The 15957-nt window shown below is 39.7% G+C and overlaps 1 protein-coding gene across 7 annotated transcripts in view; it reads right to left on the reverse strand.

The window, feature by feature from the left end:
- Positions 1 to 15957, reverse strand: part of apbb2b (amyloid beta (A4) precursor protein-binding, family B, member 2b) — a 35296-nt gene that overhangs the window by 2805 nt on the left and 16534 nt on the right. For 3 of the 7 annotated variants that reach the window (XM_046843261.1, XM_046843262.1, XM_046843266.1), the window contains 14 exons: positions 14612 to 14832; positions 13561 to 13752; positions 12955 to 13029; positions 12293 to 12346; positions 10887 to 10972; positions 9574 to 9634; positions 7739 to 7885; positions 7278 to 7405; positions 2599 to 2604; positions 2027 to 2141; positions 1218 to 1305; positions 1043 to 1126; positions 839 to 954; positions 195 to 374 (listed from right to left, as the gene is read on the reverse strand). In XM_046843261.1, the coding sequence (XP_046699217.1) occupies positions 195 to 374; positions 839 to 954; positions 1043 to 1126; positions 1218 to 1305; positions 2027 to 2141; positions 2599 to 2604; positions 7278 to 7405; positions 7739 to 7885; positions 9574 to 9634; positions 10887 to 10972; positions 12293 to 12346; positions 12955 to 13029; positions 13561 to 13752; positions 14612 to 14832 (1553 nt within the window). Of the gene's footprint in view, positions 1 to 194; positions 375 to 838; positions 955 to 1042; positions 1127 to 1217; positions 1306 to 2026; positions 2142 to 2598; positions 2605 to 5710; positions 5855 to 7277; positions 7406 to 7738; positions 7886 to 9573; positions 9635 to 10886; positions 10973 to 12292; positions 12347 to 12954; positions 13030 to 13560; positions 13753 to 14611; positions 14833 to 15957 lie in introns of those variants that run through there. The other 4 variants (XM_046843263.1, XM_046843265.1, XM_046843264.1 and 1 more) reach the window with 4 other exon arrangements.

The following is a 15957-nucleotide window of genomic DNA, read 5'->3' on the forward strand; positions in this document are numbered from 1 at the left end:
CTGTCGGAGCATTTCGGTGAACATTAGAGGTAGCGTTACATGGACCTTAGAAAGTTATTTAAGACCTAAATTTTTGTTCTAGACTTAGATTTTTAGACCCTGTGGAAACCCTGTTCTTGGTAACATGAAAATCTTTGGTCAGAAGAAAAAATGAAAAAAAAAATAACTGTTTGGGTTTAGGTTCAGGTACTGACCATGCATGCGGCCTGTACAGCCTCCGACACGCTGCCAGCGTTGGGATCACACCAAAACACATGGCACTCAAAGTGCTGGTTGCCCGTGTCCATGATGAAGGCGAACGAGTGCACGTCTCTCCCCACGCCCATAAACGACAAGAAGCGCACACGACACTCCACTAGGACTTCCTCTTCCTCCTGAAACAGGAAATGAGGTTGTTACAAATAGTGGATGGCGGATATAATTTGAATCTGTTCCTTTTATATACATTATAGAGACAAAAGTTTTTGACACCTGACCATAGGATTTGTATGTGCTTTTTGAACATCTCGTTTTAGTTTTATAATAACCTCCACTCTTCTGGGAAGATGTTCCACCATATGTTGGAAGGTGCTTATCAGAATCAGAATCAGGTACTGATGTAGGTGAAGTGAGGGGGCCTGGGGTTCATATTTATCCCAAAGGTAAGGGATAAAGTAATAAAGCCAGAGCTCTATAGCAGGATTGGATCTAGTTCTAGTGAAGAAAAAATTTCATGCCTGCGCATCCAAAAACATTTTTACAATCGTATGTCTCCAACTTTGTGGTAACAGTTTGGGAAAGAACGTCCCAATACTTTTGTCCATATAGTGCGTGTATTATATATTTAAATTGTTATTGCCTTCTCTCTGATGACAGTAACAGTTGCATCTGCTACATTCAGCATGACCGGGATCCAGTTGTCTCGGGATGATGATGTCATTAGGCTGTCCACCGCACCATTGAGAACATCCATGCCTGAGAAAACACGTCGCTTCATTATATCAACACATGAGTTCGGGGTAATCTGATCGTGTGTGTACGTGTTTGTGAGTTTTAATCTTACCTATGGGTTTGACTACGGGCATCATGCCAATGTATAAGACCTGAAACCTCTGTACCAGTTCAGTCTTTGGTGTGGGGAACTCTGCTAAAGAAGACAACAGGCAGGTCACGTTAAGTAACACGTGTACACACGTACCATCATCAAGCACACAGAGAAGCACATGTTAGGGGGTTACCCTGCAGTGGGACATCAAGTCCAGAGTGACTCCGGTCCTGCAAAGATCCTCCGGCCATAGCTTTGGCATTCTTACGCTCTGCCATGATCTAATAAACACAGTATGTAAATTAATTAATTAATTAATTAATTAATTAATTAATACAGTCTACGTAGCTTAGTGTTAATTCTATTCATTTACTAACACCCCTGTGGCTAAATGAATCTCACACAAATCTCCACAAAATCTAGTAGAACATCTTCCCAAAAGAGTGTTTGTTACTATAACAGCAAATGGGGAAATAGGAAAATAAAAACAATTTCGATAGCGCCGAGCACTCGATGGCAGATCTCACGTGTTTTTAATATCGCGCACGCCGATCTACCCGTTGCACGTTCTGCTCTAATTCGCGTGATAGAAAACAACACGTGCATCCCCTACGGACTTCATTAATTCGTAAAGAAGGCTAAAGGCAGAAAAAGCAAGATGGTCCCACTCTCTTTCTTCCCTCTGCGCACTGAGCAACATCAATTACTAATGTCATTAATCAAAAAGATTCGTGTTTGCCACACAGCACTCCCGGGAACCTCGGAGTTGATTTGAATGAAGCACTGCAGAGTTTTACGGTCTCTCGCGCACACACACACTCTCACACACACACACACATGCACACACGCACACACACTCACACACACACACACTCTCACACGCACTCTCACACATCCATGCACACTGATTGTAAATAACTAGCAGAGTCTAAATAAAACAGTTTAATTAGTTCGAACCCGAAAAATCCTCATTATAAAACCTCATTAAAAAGCACATCTTACCCGGGAGCAGATTTCATGCAGGCTGGTGGCGATGGCTTTGGCAGGCGTGTCACAGCGGAAAACATGACATTTTAATATCCGTGTGTCTTTATCACGTGCTACGTAGGCAAAATCCCTAGAAGAGAAACGAAAAAGATTGAGACGAGTTAGAATTAGTAACGTGTGTGTGTGTGTGTGTGTGTGTGTGTGTGTATACAATATGCAATACGTTATATTGCTCAAGACAGACAAGCTGACGAGCAGTGAAAAGAATCAATATAAGACCAAAAAGGCACAACACCCTTTTGTGAAACAGAAAACTGGTCAGCAAACAAAAGACAACTCACAACTTGTGTGTGTATGTGTGTGTGTGTGTGTGTGTGTGTGTGTGTGTGTGTGTGTGTGTGTGTGCGCGTGTGTGTGTGCGTGCGTGCGTGCGTGCGTGTGTGTGTGTGTGTGTGTGTGTGTGTGTGTGTGTGGTGGGAGGAGGGGGTTGCCGCATGATCCGGTTTGATTTACCCCAAACACCTTGACTGATGCAGACTGATTGAATGGAAGTAACGAGGATAGGGAGAAGAAAGAGGGAACGTTACCTCTCTCTGAATCCAGGGAAGCAGGAAAGAAAAAGAAAAGCGGGAATTAAAGAGCAGTCAAAGAAGAGAACATCTTCGAACACACACTCACACATTCTGTATCTCACACACATCCCAGAAAGCTCGTTTCAGCTAAACTTTTGACAGATGATGAATAAGCTTTGAGATATAGCTGAATGTGCGAGACAACGATCCCTGTGTGTGTGTGTGTGTGTGTGTGTGTGTGTGTGTGTGTGTGTGTGTGTGTGTGTGTGTTAAAGCCATTAGTGTGATTTCACATATAGCCCTAAAATGTCAAAGCTGCCTCCAGCAAGCCGATACACATGTCCCTGAATATAAAACAGTACAGCGATTAGGGGATTATATAAAAAGAGAATGGAAAGAGGGAAAGGAAAGAGGAGGTGAGATCAAACACAGAAAATGGTGTAGTTGTACGAGGCAGGACAGAAACATGTCATATTTTTGAAGAAATGTAAAGAAAGTTTCAGATGCGAACTCGGGAACACGATCGCTGAAAACTTTTGCACAAATAACTGCTGCTAAACTACCAAATATAACACACATTTACTGACTGCTTGGTGCTGCACTGTCACTGTGTCTCATTGTGTGCACTTTACATAGTGCCCTTGTTAGTTTTGTCTTTTGTGTCATCTTGTGTTAGTGTTGCTTCATGTTGTATCTTTTTTTACTGTGTGCTGTTCCGTTTAATGCCGAAATGACAACAATGATGAATGAACAACTTGATGCTTGATGATACTTCACAGCGTGGAGAAGGAAAGTGCTGTCTCCTCCACCTACTTAGGATCGATGATATTTTTAGAGGGAAGAATCAGTGATGGTGTGCTACCAATCAACGTCCATGCAAACACCTTACAGCAATATCTCTAGATTAATATATGACACAGAATTTATTTTTCCAAGGCCCAGCGTTCTGAAAGATTTTTTTATAGTATGTGATAGATGTCGAGCGTCTCAGTGTAATTTTTCACCTGTCCTAAGCGGCAAAATTATTTTCATACAATTCTATCTGAGGAGCTCAGGGTCAATATAAACCCTGCTATAACACATGGTTGGGTTCCAGAAATCTGGTCTTGGTTTAACTCCAAACTGGATATTTTCGCCATTACTTCCTAGATTTGACTTCACTGGAAATCTGATTAGACTCAACTGAACAAACTGCAAAAGATTAGATGTTCTGGTAAGAGTAACTATTTTAAGAAATGGCACTCTTTTATAGTCTGCTTTTAATCTCTTAATACCCTGTTAATTTTTTTTTCTTCTCCATTTTATTTTTTTCCCCTTCCCTCTATTTCTGTTCTTTCTATGCTCTATGTATGAATGTAAGACGTTAATGTGATGTTTCTGTGGCCAGTTTTTAGAATGTAAAATAAGCAGGATAATGTATTAACTTATATTTCCATCCATAATACCAACTACACACTAAAAATCTCTCTCTCGTTTCCCCCCTCATGGTCTTCAGGATAGTTTGAACAACCGGAGCTGCTTCTTTTCAGGGTTGGAAAGTCAGGTAAAAGATCGTAAGAACAATAATAAACATTGCATATGCCATTTTCTTGTCTGCTGCTGAATTTGTGTTACATAGTTCTGAATATAAAATAAAATACAATGTCTTCCCTTTATTTCTTATTACATTAAAACACAGCTGTGGTATGTATGTGTATGTGGTAAATTACACATGCACTAAAGGGAGCGAGTCGATCTGTTCCTTTGAATCAAATCTGAACTACAAGACACTGCATACAGGAAGGAAAAAAAATCCTGAGAGGAAAATATAATCAGTGGTGCAGGATTAAGGAGTAGTGTGACGTGGCCTGAACCTGAGCCGAATTGTTTTCCGATTGCACCACATACGGTGTTTTATTCCTCTTATATAACAGAAATTACAAACTTTAATCAAAAGTGCGGCACTTTTTCGATCCATGGTTACATTTAACTTTATCGCTCGTGTTTTGTGTAATGCAATGCACAATATTTCATGAAACAACCATCTTAATAAAATAAATTTTAATGATGTTTTTACTATTAAGAATCACAAAAGAGCTACTGCACTGTAAAACTATACAATCATGACACAAACGACAGGCTTCATTCAGATCCAAATAATCAGACTCAAGAAAGGAAATATATAAAGATATATATAAACAGTCTGCTACAATGGCTTAGGACTGCAGATTGCATTGAAGTGCCCATCACTGAATCCAGAGTTTCTGCATTTTTTACCAAGGCAAATTTAAGACTTTTTAAGATCTTTTTAAGACCATTAAGACATATATCATGACTGGCAACTGGCCTTAACAAGCCAAGTATGGTTAAACTTGCACTTCCCCATAGCTAAACAATAATCCATTTTACATCTGTGGTACAACTCAAGAGAGTATCACAGAAAGCTGATTGGCTGTTGCATGTTGGTCATATTTGTAGTCGTAATACAGCGGTTTATATTTGCGTTTTTTCCGCAAATAGTTTTTCCTTGCCACAGTCACCACTGTCTCTCTCATTAGGGATATCATTATAAAGGACAACCTTATAAACGTATACATACCAATGTTATAACCACTTTATCTCTGTAAAGCAGCTTTGGGACAATGACCATTGTTAAAAGTGTTTTAGAAAATAATTCAGCAAGCAAAAAAATAAGCACAGACAAACCAAGGATAGAACCTTGAGGATCCCTCGAAAATCACACTAATGACATTTCATTTCTCTTTTAGAATGTCCAGATTCTCTAAACCTGCTTTTCAACTACAGCTATTGTAAAAAGCACAATACATCCAAAAGATATATTCTGCTCTCACTCATGCTTTCTCTCTCTCTCTCTCTCTCTTACTGTCCTTTTCCAATGCTGATGTCCCTGAGAAATCTCACACTCCTCCACATACTCATAATTTGACACCATGCTTCACACACACACACACACACACACACACACACACACACACACTGTGCATGCATTCACCTGAAAGGCTGTGCATCAATTTAGAGAAATGCAAATACATTCATATGGCAATTTTTCCTGTATATTCAAAAAACAGAAATAATTGGATAAAGAAACAAAAGAAGGACGGGAAGGAGAGAGTAACTCAATACTCACGGCTGAAGCGACTCCTATTTTAGCTTCATCCCAAATCTGTTCCTCTCCTCTTCAACACTGATTTAACAGACTTCACCTTGCTTCACTCTCTCCTTCCCTCTCTCTCTTCTCTTCTCAGTCTCTCCATCCAATCCCTGCTTTCCCCCTGCCCCCTCCCACTCCTCACTCTCACTGAGGAAACCTGACAAAGCCTTTATCTTTTTTTCTTTCTTTTTTTTATGAAAATTGTTTCATAGTGCATCCACACATAAGAGTTTAATGATGTCACACAGCTGGATCAGTTGGAGTGGCTACACAACTGAGGACAAGTGGGATTCGGTAATGGTGATGATGAAGTGTACTGCACTGCCACATTCGCATTACACACACACACACACACACACACACACACACACACACACACACACAAATACAAGTTACGGCTGCTCCAGCAAGAATGTCACAGCAATTGATTCTGAGGAACGGAGAGGATCTCACACACACACACACACACACACACACACCATACACCAGCAGCATCACACTCCCTGTGTAACTGGATTAAACTTTCATCAGGCGACTCATTTCACTGCCATCAATCTTTAATTTGTGTCCTCCTTTCACCCGGGTGAATCCACCACTCTAGACTCATTAGCGTGACCTTTATCGAAGTAAAGACGACGCAGAAAGTGATCAATGAGACTGAATGCATTGTCCCCTTGCTTTATGCAAATGTGTGTGTGAGCTTACAACACTTTCTGTGATATTCAACATGCAATATCCTAGCAGAGCTGACATCACCATTACACACCAAAAGGTAGACGGAAAAATTTATTTCTATTCAGCAAATGATTTTTTTCCCCTCGTCCCAGACTGGGTTTAAACTCCAAGTTCAGAAAACTTTGCTTGGATCTATTTGTTTGGTTGTACTTGGGTTTAAATCTTCAAACGCTCTTTCAATAAACATTTGAAAACGTGTCCTTCAGGGTTCAATAATATTGTGCCATGAGATTAAAACCAAGCAGTGCAAATAAATAGGTTTTATATTCCAGCTGGTTTTAGGGTCTTAACAATACAGAGCTTCTTCACCTGTGTAATACAGCTACATGTGTCCTGTCTAGATTTTAAAAGGAGATGCGCAAATGTTCTGGATTCTTCCTATTCTGCATTATGGACAAAAGTATTGGGACACCTGAAATTTCCAGTCATATGTGGTTCTTCTAAAAACCAGCAAAGTTGGAGAAATTCGGAGAATTGTATAGGACGTCTCTGGATGAGGTAGCATAACGTTTTCTCTTCACATGAACTAGAAGACCCAAACCTGTTCCAACATGAAAAAACCCCTGTGCACAAAGCCAGCAATAAAGGAAACTAGAGATCTGTTTGGACTTAATAGTCTTCATTTGGGAAAAGGCTGACTCACATAAATAATTGGAGTCACTTCGCTCGCTGGAGCTGTGCAGTCGCTTGTGCACGTTTGACCGTGCATGCGTGGTGACCTTAGTGTAAGAGAATTTTTTATTTATTTATCTTACCATTGAAAAAAAGATCAATGCTCTAAAACTTGTGATTTGGTCATGTGACTTACCGGCCGTTGTCCCGCCCCACGCCCCACACACGGATGCTCGCGATTGGCTGAGAGTGAAGGACGCTGCGGTCCATTGGGTCAACCAAGTTCAGCATGTTATTCTCCAAGATCAGATACATGTCTTTTCCCTGCACACACACACACACACACACACACACACACACATCAAAATCGTGTCATGTCTCAGGAAACGTCTATGTGATACGTCATAAATGATAACCCATGAGAAATAAGAACATAACAAAACATAAAACATTCAGTACAACACATCCCCCTCTCCCTCTTTCCCCCTGTCCTCCTCTCTCAAACACTCTCTCTTGTCTTTTACACCTGATGTGGTTTGCTTTTATCTCGTACATTATAAATAAGCATGCAGTTCTTCTGCAGAATAAATAAGCAGGGCCTTGGTTAAACCTGTGTGTGTGTGTGTGTGTGTGTGTGTGTGTGTGTGTGTGTCTCACCTCTCCCCATATGCCAACTGTGTCTCTGATGTCGTTCTTGCAGTAGGAGAGCTGTCGGATGCAGTTATTTACAGCAACGCTACTTTTACCAGGAGCCAAGTCCTCTTCGGCCATTTCTACCCAGCCCAGGGAGCGCACCGCAAAACACTATGATGCACACACACACACACAATTAATACTTCTTACACTATAAGCAAGAAAAATAAAAAATTACATCATACCTATAGACACAAATAAACACCACAGCCACCACCCTGAGGGTGATAATCTTCCTATAACCCTCAGTATTTTATTCCTCTCCTCCCACAGACAAATACATTTATAAAAAAAAACTTATTAAAAACAACAACCTCATTAATCAGCACTTTGTCTCCAGTAAATCCAGACAAATTAGACAAAAAGCATCTTTAACTAAAAGAAGTGACTGAAGGGTCCCTGTTTGGTTGTTCCCCCCAACCTCTCTCTCTCACTCTCCCACGCCATCATCCCTCGCTTCTTCCTGCACCCGGGGACCTGACTCATTCATCTTTCATCCTCTCTCTGCTTCTGACACACTGCAAGATTAAAACCGCTGCAGGCCTGTCTCACACTCTGGGAACATGTGGGTGTGTGAGGGTGTCTGAGTGAGAGATAGATAAAAAGGGGGTGGGGGCAGTTGTGTGTGTTGTGTGTGTGTGTGTGTGTGTGTGTGTGTGTGTGTGTGTGTGTGTGTGTGTGTGCGTGCGTGTGTGTGCATGTGCATGTGTAGGTAATTAATAATGGGTGCAATGTTGTTTGCCTCTTTCACCTTGACTTTAAGCACCTATAACTGTAAAAGAGAAAGAGAAAGAAAGAGAAAGAAAGAGATAGAGAAAGAGAGAGAGAGATAAAGAGAGAGCAGGGAGGAGATGAAATATTTAAAGGTAGAATCTTCGGTTGAAGCACAGACAGTGGGACAATTTACCACCTGCACATATAAGTGTAAAGAAAAAGTGCACTCTGTAAAAATATTATTATTCTCTTTTTTTTTTTAAAACAGCTGGTTTTAATTATATGGATTTGTGGCCCAGTGCAACCAATCACATCTGCTATACAAATGACTAGATTATGATGTAATACCCTGAAACAATAAACCACAAAAACTATGAAGCATGACGCAAACCGGATCCACATCCATACGAGAGACATTTTTCCACATTTTTCCGATAAACTCATGCATAAATCAAACAGATCAGATTGAGTTTTCCCTCTACCACCATTTTTCTAGTCATCTTTGTATAAATTGCATGTCGAATGAGGGTAAAATTCTATAGAGGTTGTTAATAAGTGTTTTATTTCATTCATCAGGAATTTATTGGGTTTAGGAGCATCGCATATACACAGAAACCCTACTATTTTAATTGAAAGTTGCTCGGAGTTGAATCTGTCACACATCTACAGTGTGTAGAATTATTCCCTGTGATTCGTTTTCCCTCCAGCAGATGGCGTTCGACATCCACTCGAGCATTTCCATTGGGTTCTGCTGAACAGAGGGGTGGGGCCCCGAAATAAACACAGTGCAACAGAAGAGGTAAACAAACGTTTATCAGATAAAGGCCAGGATGCACTGCGCCCACAGCTTAGATGTTTTCCAGGCAGAAAGCGAGATGTAAGAAATTTCACGTGGTTTGATAGATGTGAGGACGTGATAAGTGTGTGTGTGTGTGTGTGTATTCCGGCTACAGCTTTTGTCTAGTGCTGTTTGAATCAGCTTGCTGGTGAATCCTGTTAGTGTAGGTAGTGGTTATGTTATTTTTGTGTGTGTGTGTGTGTGTGTGTGTTTGTGTGTGTGTGTTTGTGTGGTGTGTGTGCTTCACCTTGGCTTCAGGATCACTGTTGATGCTGCTGGAGTCTTCTTCCTCCACAGGAGCAGGGTTTCTATTAAAAAACAAAAAAAACACTGTTAAAATCAAAAGTTACAGATTACTCAAATCGTTGTTTAAATATTCATGAGTCTACAGTGTTACAGTATGCAACAGTGTGTAAACCCTCACTATAGGACAAAAATGTCTATGGGGCAGAGTCAGGCCTGATCCAGTCCCTCCTACACAGTGTCTATGTGTTGGACAGTGTTTCATGCTGGATAGTTGTGTATAATGTGTTTTGTTGTATAGATATTGTACAGAATTGTGTGTGTTAAAGCTAGAAATAGACCTGTAGGATGTAATGGATCAGATTCAGCTCCACCCCCTGGTCTTTTTCTTCATGTTCTGCAGTGAGGAATATTTCCAAACTACGAAAGTGAAGGCCAAGTAATGAAAATTTAGAAGGAATTTCGATTCACTCTAAAGCAGACATGCCCAAACTAGGGAACGTGGGCCATAGTTGGCACGTGGTGACCTTTGATTTGGCCCAGCATGCCATATATAAGAAGACGACAAAAAAGGGAAAAAACCTTTGTAGAAGAAGTACCAGCTTCATGTTTCTCATTAGAGATCACTGAATAGCTGTATTAAGCAATGACTTATTAGTGTACAATAAACTGGATTGTTTCACATTATATTATAAGCTTCACTGAACTAAAACATTAGTTATGCAGAATGCAGCAGTTTTCTGTTCATTTAATTTTAGATATTGTGGAATCATTAATGATAATTAAATTAACTTTAATTTAAATATAATTCTTGGCAACATTTATTTTTGGCCCCTTGGCCTTCAAGACTCACTTTTGCCCCTTTATAGAAAAAGTATGTGCTCATTTTAAAAAAATGCATCACTTGTATGGTGCTGATAAAAAAAAAAAAAAAACACAACGACCGACAGAATGTAGACTGGAAAGTGGGGAAAACCAGTTAGCTTCTGTTTTTCACATTAATTTAAATAGTTCCCATGATTTCAGTTTACTCTTTCCTAATTCATTAATAAAAGTAAATAAATAAATAAATAAAAATATGTAAATGTTTACATATTTATTCATTCAGTTATTATTTTATATGAATTATTATGAATGAAACACAAACTCCTTAGTCATAAAGATTTTCTCAGGTGGAATGTGAGTCAGTCTGTCTAATTATATGCACGGAGACATTCAAATGTGTTTGTTTGCAGTTTTAAAACACTAAAGACTACTTCAACAGTAAAACATGTTTATGGCCTTGATACAAGGACACACACGTGCACACACACGCACCGAAGCTTGAGAGAGGCATAACGAAGAGTGGCTCCTTCAAACTCCTTCAGACTGGGGTCAGGGTTCACTGTAGCAGCCTGCAGATCCTGAGAGAGAGAGAGAGAGAGAGAGAGAGAGAGAGAGAGAGAGAGAGAGAGAGAGAGAGAGAGAGAGAGAGAGAGAGAGAGAGAGAGAGAGAGAGAGAGAGAGAGAGAGAGAGAGAGAGAGAGAGAGAGTAAGTGAGTAAAGAAACTGCCCTCAAACAACTTAATTAGAGAGCCATGACTTTGAGCCAACATGCTGTTTGCAGAGACCTGCATGCTTTAAGTGTGTGTGTGTGTGTGTGTGTGTGTGTGTGTGTGTGTGTGTGTGTGTGTGTGTGTGTGAGAGAGAGAGAGAGAGAGAGCAAGACCAACTGTCCTTTGTCTAAAGAAAACACTTCATGCTCACTGAAATGTGCTTTAAAATACCTCTGAACACAGTTTGCCCTGTTTCAGGGGTACTTTAAGTGGACAAAAACTGCACCTGGTCATATATTTAAATACATTTTTTTTTTACATAAAACAGCGAAGTGAAGAGCAAATACACATCACCAGCAACAGGGAAAACACAGTAAACAAGAGGACGGTATGTGGCTCATGGCAAGCAGAGGCAGGCAGAAGCCAGGTGATTGTTGGGGTCAGGGGTTAAAGGCCATGCAGCGATGATGTAATTAATCAAGACGTTTCAGAGCACCGAGCTTCAACAGCAGAACGGCTTAATGGATTTCACAGTCTCCGTACTGATCAGTAATCAATAGTTATCTTTATATATTCAAAAGTCTAAATGACGTTTATGTTTACAATGTATAATTTAAAGATAAATAAAAAATGTTGCTAAAGTAATAAAGGATCATTTCATCCATACTTATAGAAAAGGTACTTTTATACACAGTATAACGCTAATTTATTATAGAAATAAATGTTTATACGATAAGTGAGAAAAACATCCTGCTTTTATAGGAATATAAAAAAATCTTGTCCTCTATATTCAAAACAAATGGAGTTACCCAGTAAAATTAGCATATGCTAAATACTTGTGTCAGATTTAAATATCCCGCAGCCTTGTGCATTACCGAGCCTGTGTTTAGCACTTTTAAGATTGGGTTTGGGATTAAATGTATGAACGCTGTGTTGCGGCGAGCTGTGAGGAGTCGGGTCATAAATCCGATTGACAGGAGCTGACGATTAGTTTCTCGTCTGTCTCACTCAGCATCGATAAAAACGACTGAATACCCGCCCCAGATGGCATCCTATTGGCCGATCCTTTACCAATAAAAATTTTTTTTTTTTAAAGTGGAGAAACGAGCATTCTGTCCAAGAAATGATCGCTTGACCTCAAGAGCCATTCTGCTGTAGGAGCTCTGAGCAATTCTGTCTCATACTAACCTTCCAGATCTCACTATCAATCTTTCCCACTGCAAAATCACTCCAGGGCTGTTTCTACACACGGTTATTCACACACGACACACACACACACACACACATTTCAAAGTGGAGGAGAAAGACAAGACAGGGATAAAGCACTCTAAAGTGTGCGTGTGATGCCATCATATGAAGATTTTATTCCTACACATGTATATCAAATATTCCACTCAATTTATACAAACTCTCATCAGTACCACAAATAACCAAATAAATAAGTTATAGGTACTTTTCTGTATCAGTGTGTTTAGAGGACAAATTAAAGGAAAAACAACATAATTTGAATAAATAAGGTATTCAATTCCCCTGGTTACAGTATGTCCATCTAACTGTTTACTGAACCCTCATACCCTGTGAATGAGTGGTGGATCACAGAGTAATGAGGCAGAACCTGGGGTTGGTACTGATTTGTCCCCAAGGAGCTACAATGAATCTCTATTACACCACTGTTCCTTCCCTTTTATTTGTCACCTGCTTATGATTCACTGATATAAATATAAATATAAAAAATGATTCAGAAAAAGAGCACATGAAGACATTGAGATAAGAAGAGAAGGAAAAGAGAGGAGAGGAGGAACACTATGGACAAACAAATATATATATTCAAGAGACTGCGAGAGCAATACCTTGTCCTCCTGTCGATGATGTGTCTCGGTGTGTTTGTCTTTCTCTGGAATGATCTGCAGTGATGAGGACCGAGGCTACACACACGCACACACACACACACACACACACACACACACACACACACACACACACAGAATATTTATTATTACAAAGATCATATAATTAATTGAAAAGGGTAATAAAGCAACATCACAGCCTTTACACGCTTTAAATTCATAATTTGTATACATTTCCTGAACAATTGTATTATTTTAAAAGCCAATAATAATAATAATAATAATAATAATAATAATAATAATATTTAATTGAATTGTTAACATTTAATGTAATCATTTTAATACTAATACAAAGCTGCTTTGAGACAATGTCTGTTGTGAAAAGCGCTATACAAATAAACTTGACTTGACTTGACAATGATTTTAAAGCAATTTAGACCACGGGTTTGTAATGACTCAATGATGTGATTTGGTGGCGATTGTCTTTCAGAGACAGATTTATGTGTCCTATGAACGATAGAAATGTAATACTGTAGGAAACACGCTTATTCGGAACACGCTCGCCTCGGGCTTAAAAAAAGCGCACTTATACGAGAGCAAGAGACTCACAAAGTAGCAGCTGTTGACAAACCCACAGGAAGGAACATTGGCATCGGAGGAAGAGGAGGAGTTTGAAGAGAGGGGAGGGGTGGGCACAAGACACGTCGAGGAGGGGGCGAGTGGTACGGGTTCAGTGGAGCTTTCCGATGCGGTGCTGTCTGAACGACAGGACGCTCCAAAAAACACCTCTGCATGAGAAGCCTAGAGCGAAAGAGAGCGAGAGACAAAGAGAGAGAGAGATAGTGATGAAAAACAATAAAATATTTAACACAAATGTAGAAAAACAGCTGCAGAATTCCTGCTTTTAAAACATTCTTTCAATTCAGCATGAACAGAGGAAGAGCTGGGCGTCACCGGCATTAGTATAAACATAGGTCAGTGAGTAAATAGGTGATGATGATGCTTCTGAAGTGTCAGAAGATCTTTCCTTCGGTAGATGATCTTATAAACGTAGAGCTTTAGCGCTAGAAAGTTGCAGAAATTCTATATTTCTTTAAATTGAATATATTTTTACAAAAATTCATCCTTCAGGATTCATTCTGTAGAATTTTATATACAATAAAAACATAAACACTATACTGAACAACATTTTTCACACACCCACACCCACGCACACACACGCACACACACACGCCCTAGCTCATCGCCTCACCCAGACTCACCACATCTCATTATAATAAAATATACATAAATATATATAACATATAATTTGAGTGTAAAATCTTTGTATTTAAATTATTGTAATATAAAATATTTATATTAAAATGATTGAAATATAAAACACATCTTTTCTTTGTTTTTATTTTACCACTTACAAACATGAGCCACATTTGTTCTTTGTTCTTAGGCATTTTATAAATAAATAAGAAATAAATGTAAATTAATAAACAAGTGCATGATGGTGGTCTGTTTGTAAGGTGTGTACAGAATAAACCTTTATGCGAGGGCCTGAAGCTGCTTACAATAAATCAAGTGGAAATAATTGAATTTTGGGCAGAGAAAAGATGAGTCATAATGTGTTTGTTTGTGAATGTGTGTGTGTGTGTGTGTGTATACACACCTCTTGTTCAGGAGTGGGTGAAGAAGAAAGTGAGCCCAGTGATTGTTTCCGTCGTGTGTCGTGATGAGGGACGGTCGGTGCAGGATGGTACGGTCCGGGTCTTTCCCACTGTGTGGTGCCGGTGGGAATGTGCCAGTAATAAATGCCAGCCATGTCGGTCATCATCTTCCATCCTGGAGGCAGGTCTGGGTCTGTCTGGAATGAGCGCTCCCCCCAGATATCTGCAAATACACACACACACACACACACACACACACATACACCCACACACACATATTCATAAACATATGTTACAGTAATCTATATTGTATAGTCTATAGAGGGTACTTATAATTCCAGTAATACATTCTTGTACTAAAATTACTTGAAAAAGTAGATCAGTGGTCACCTGTTGCTAGAACAATCTCTGAACACACACACACACGCACAGACACACACACACGCACGCACAGACACACGTACACATACACATGCTCAGCATGTCAGTCTTCCTATGGGCAGCTGAGGATTCTCAACATATTTCATCTATTAGCAAAAGTATTACTCACACAATGACTACTACTGTAAAAACAAACCACAGTGACACACACACACACACACACACACACTCCACCGTTCTCGGCACATAAACATTCAATGCAAGAGGAAGGTCTCTGGTCTGGACATGTTGTATGAGGATGTGGTTTCTGGAATAAGTGATTTAAACAGTGCGTGTGTGAGAGCGTGAGAGTGTGTGTGTGTGTGTGTGTGTGTGTGTGTGTGTGTGTGTGTGTGTGTGTGTGTGTGTGTGTGGATAGGAATTGCAAAAATGTAAAGCGGTTGGTAAAGCAGTCGTACCTTCATTAGCGGCCTTGTGAAAGTGCACAGCCTCCAGACAGAAACAATTAAACCGTGAATCGAAATCGTATCATACAAAAGTATAAATCGTAATACTGAGTTTTAAAAAAAGCAGAAACAGATGAACAGGAATTGAGACCTTGGTCAAATTCACGGTTTTGGACATTATTGGACAAGAGCTTGTGGTCCGGAGAGACTACACAGATGATACACAAATACACACACAGACACACACACAGACACACAGACACACACACACACACGCGCTTGCATGTGAGAGACCGAGGCTGCACCATGACCTAAATAACAACGGGTAAGAAAAAGAAAATATGCACTCTTACATATTTATACGCTTTGCTGTAAGTTACTCCCATTTTGGACAAATATATTTTCAAATTCTATCTGTTACAGGTTGAGTTAAAACCTGATCCACACAGTTTTAGATAAACTCAGGTCATCCCAGAAATCTCAACAAAAGTTGTTGTCCTATGGGTTCCTTATTGCGAGGA

Source organism: Silurus meridionalis, chromosome 28 (assembly GCF_014805685.1).
Source record: "Silurus meridionalis isolate SWU-2019-XX chromosome 28, ASM1480568v1, whole genome shotgun sequence".
Taxonomy (NCBI): domain Eukaryota; kingdom Metazoa; phylum Chordata; class Actinopteri; order Siluriformes; family Siluridae; genus Silurus; species Silurus meridionalis.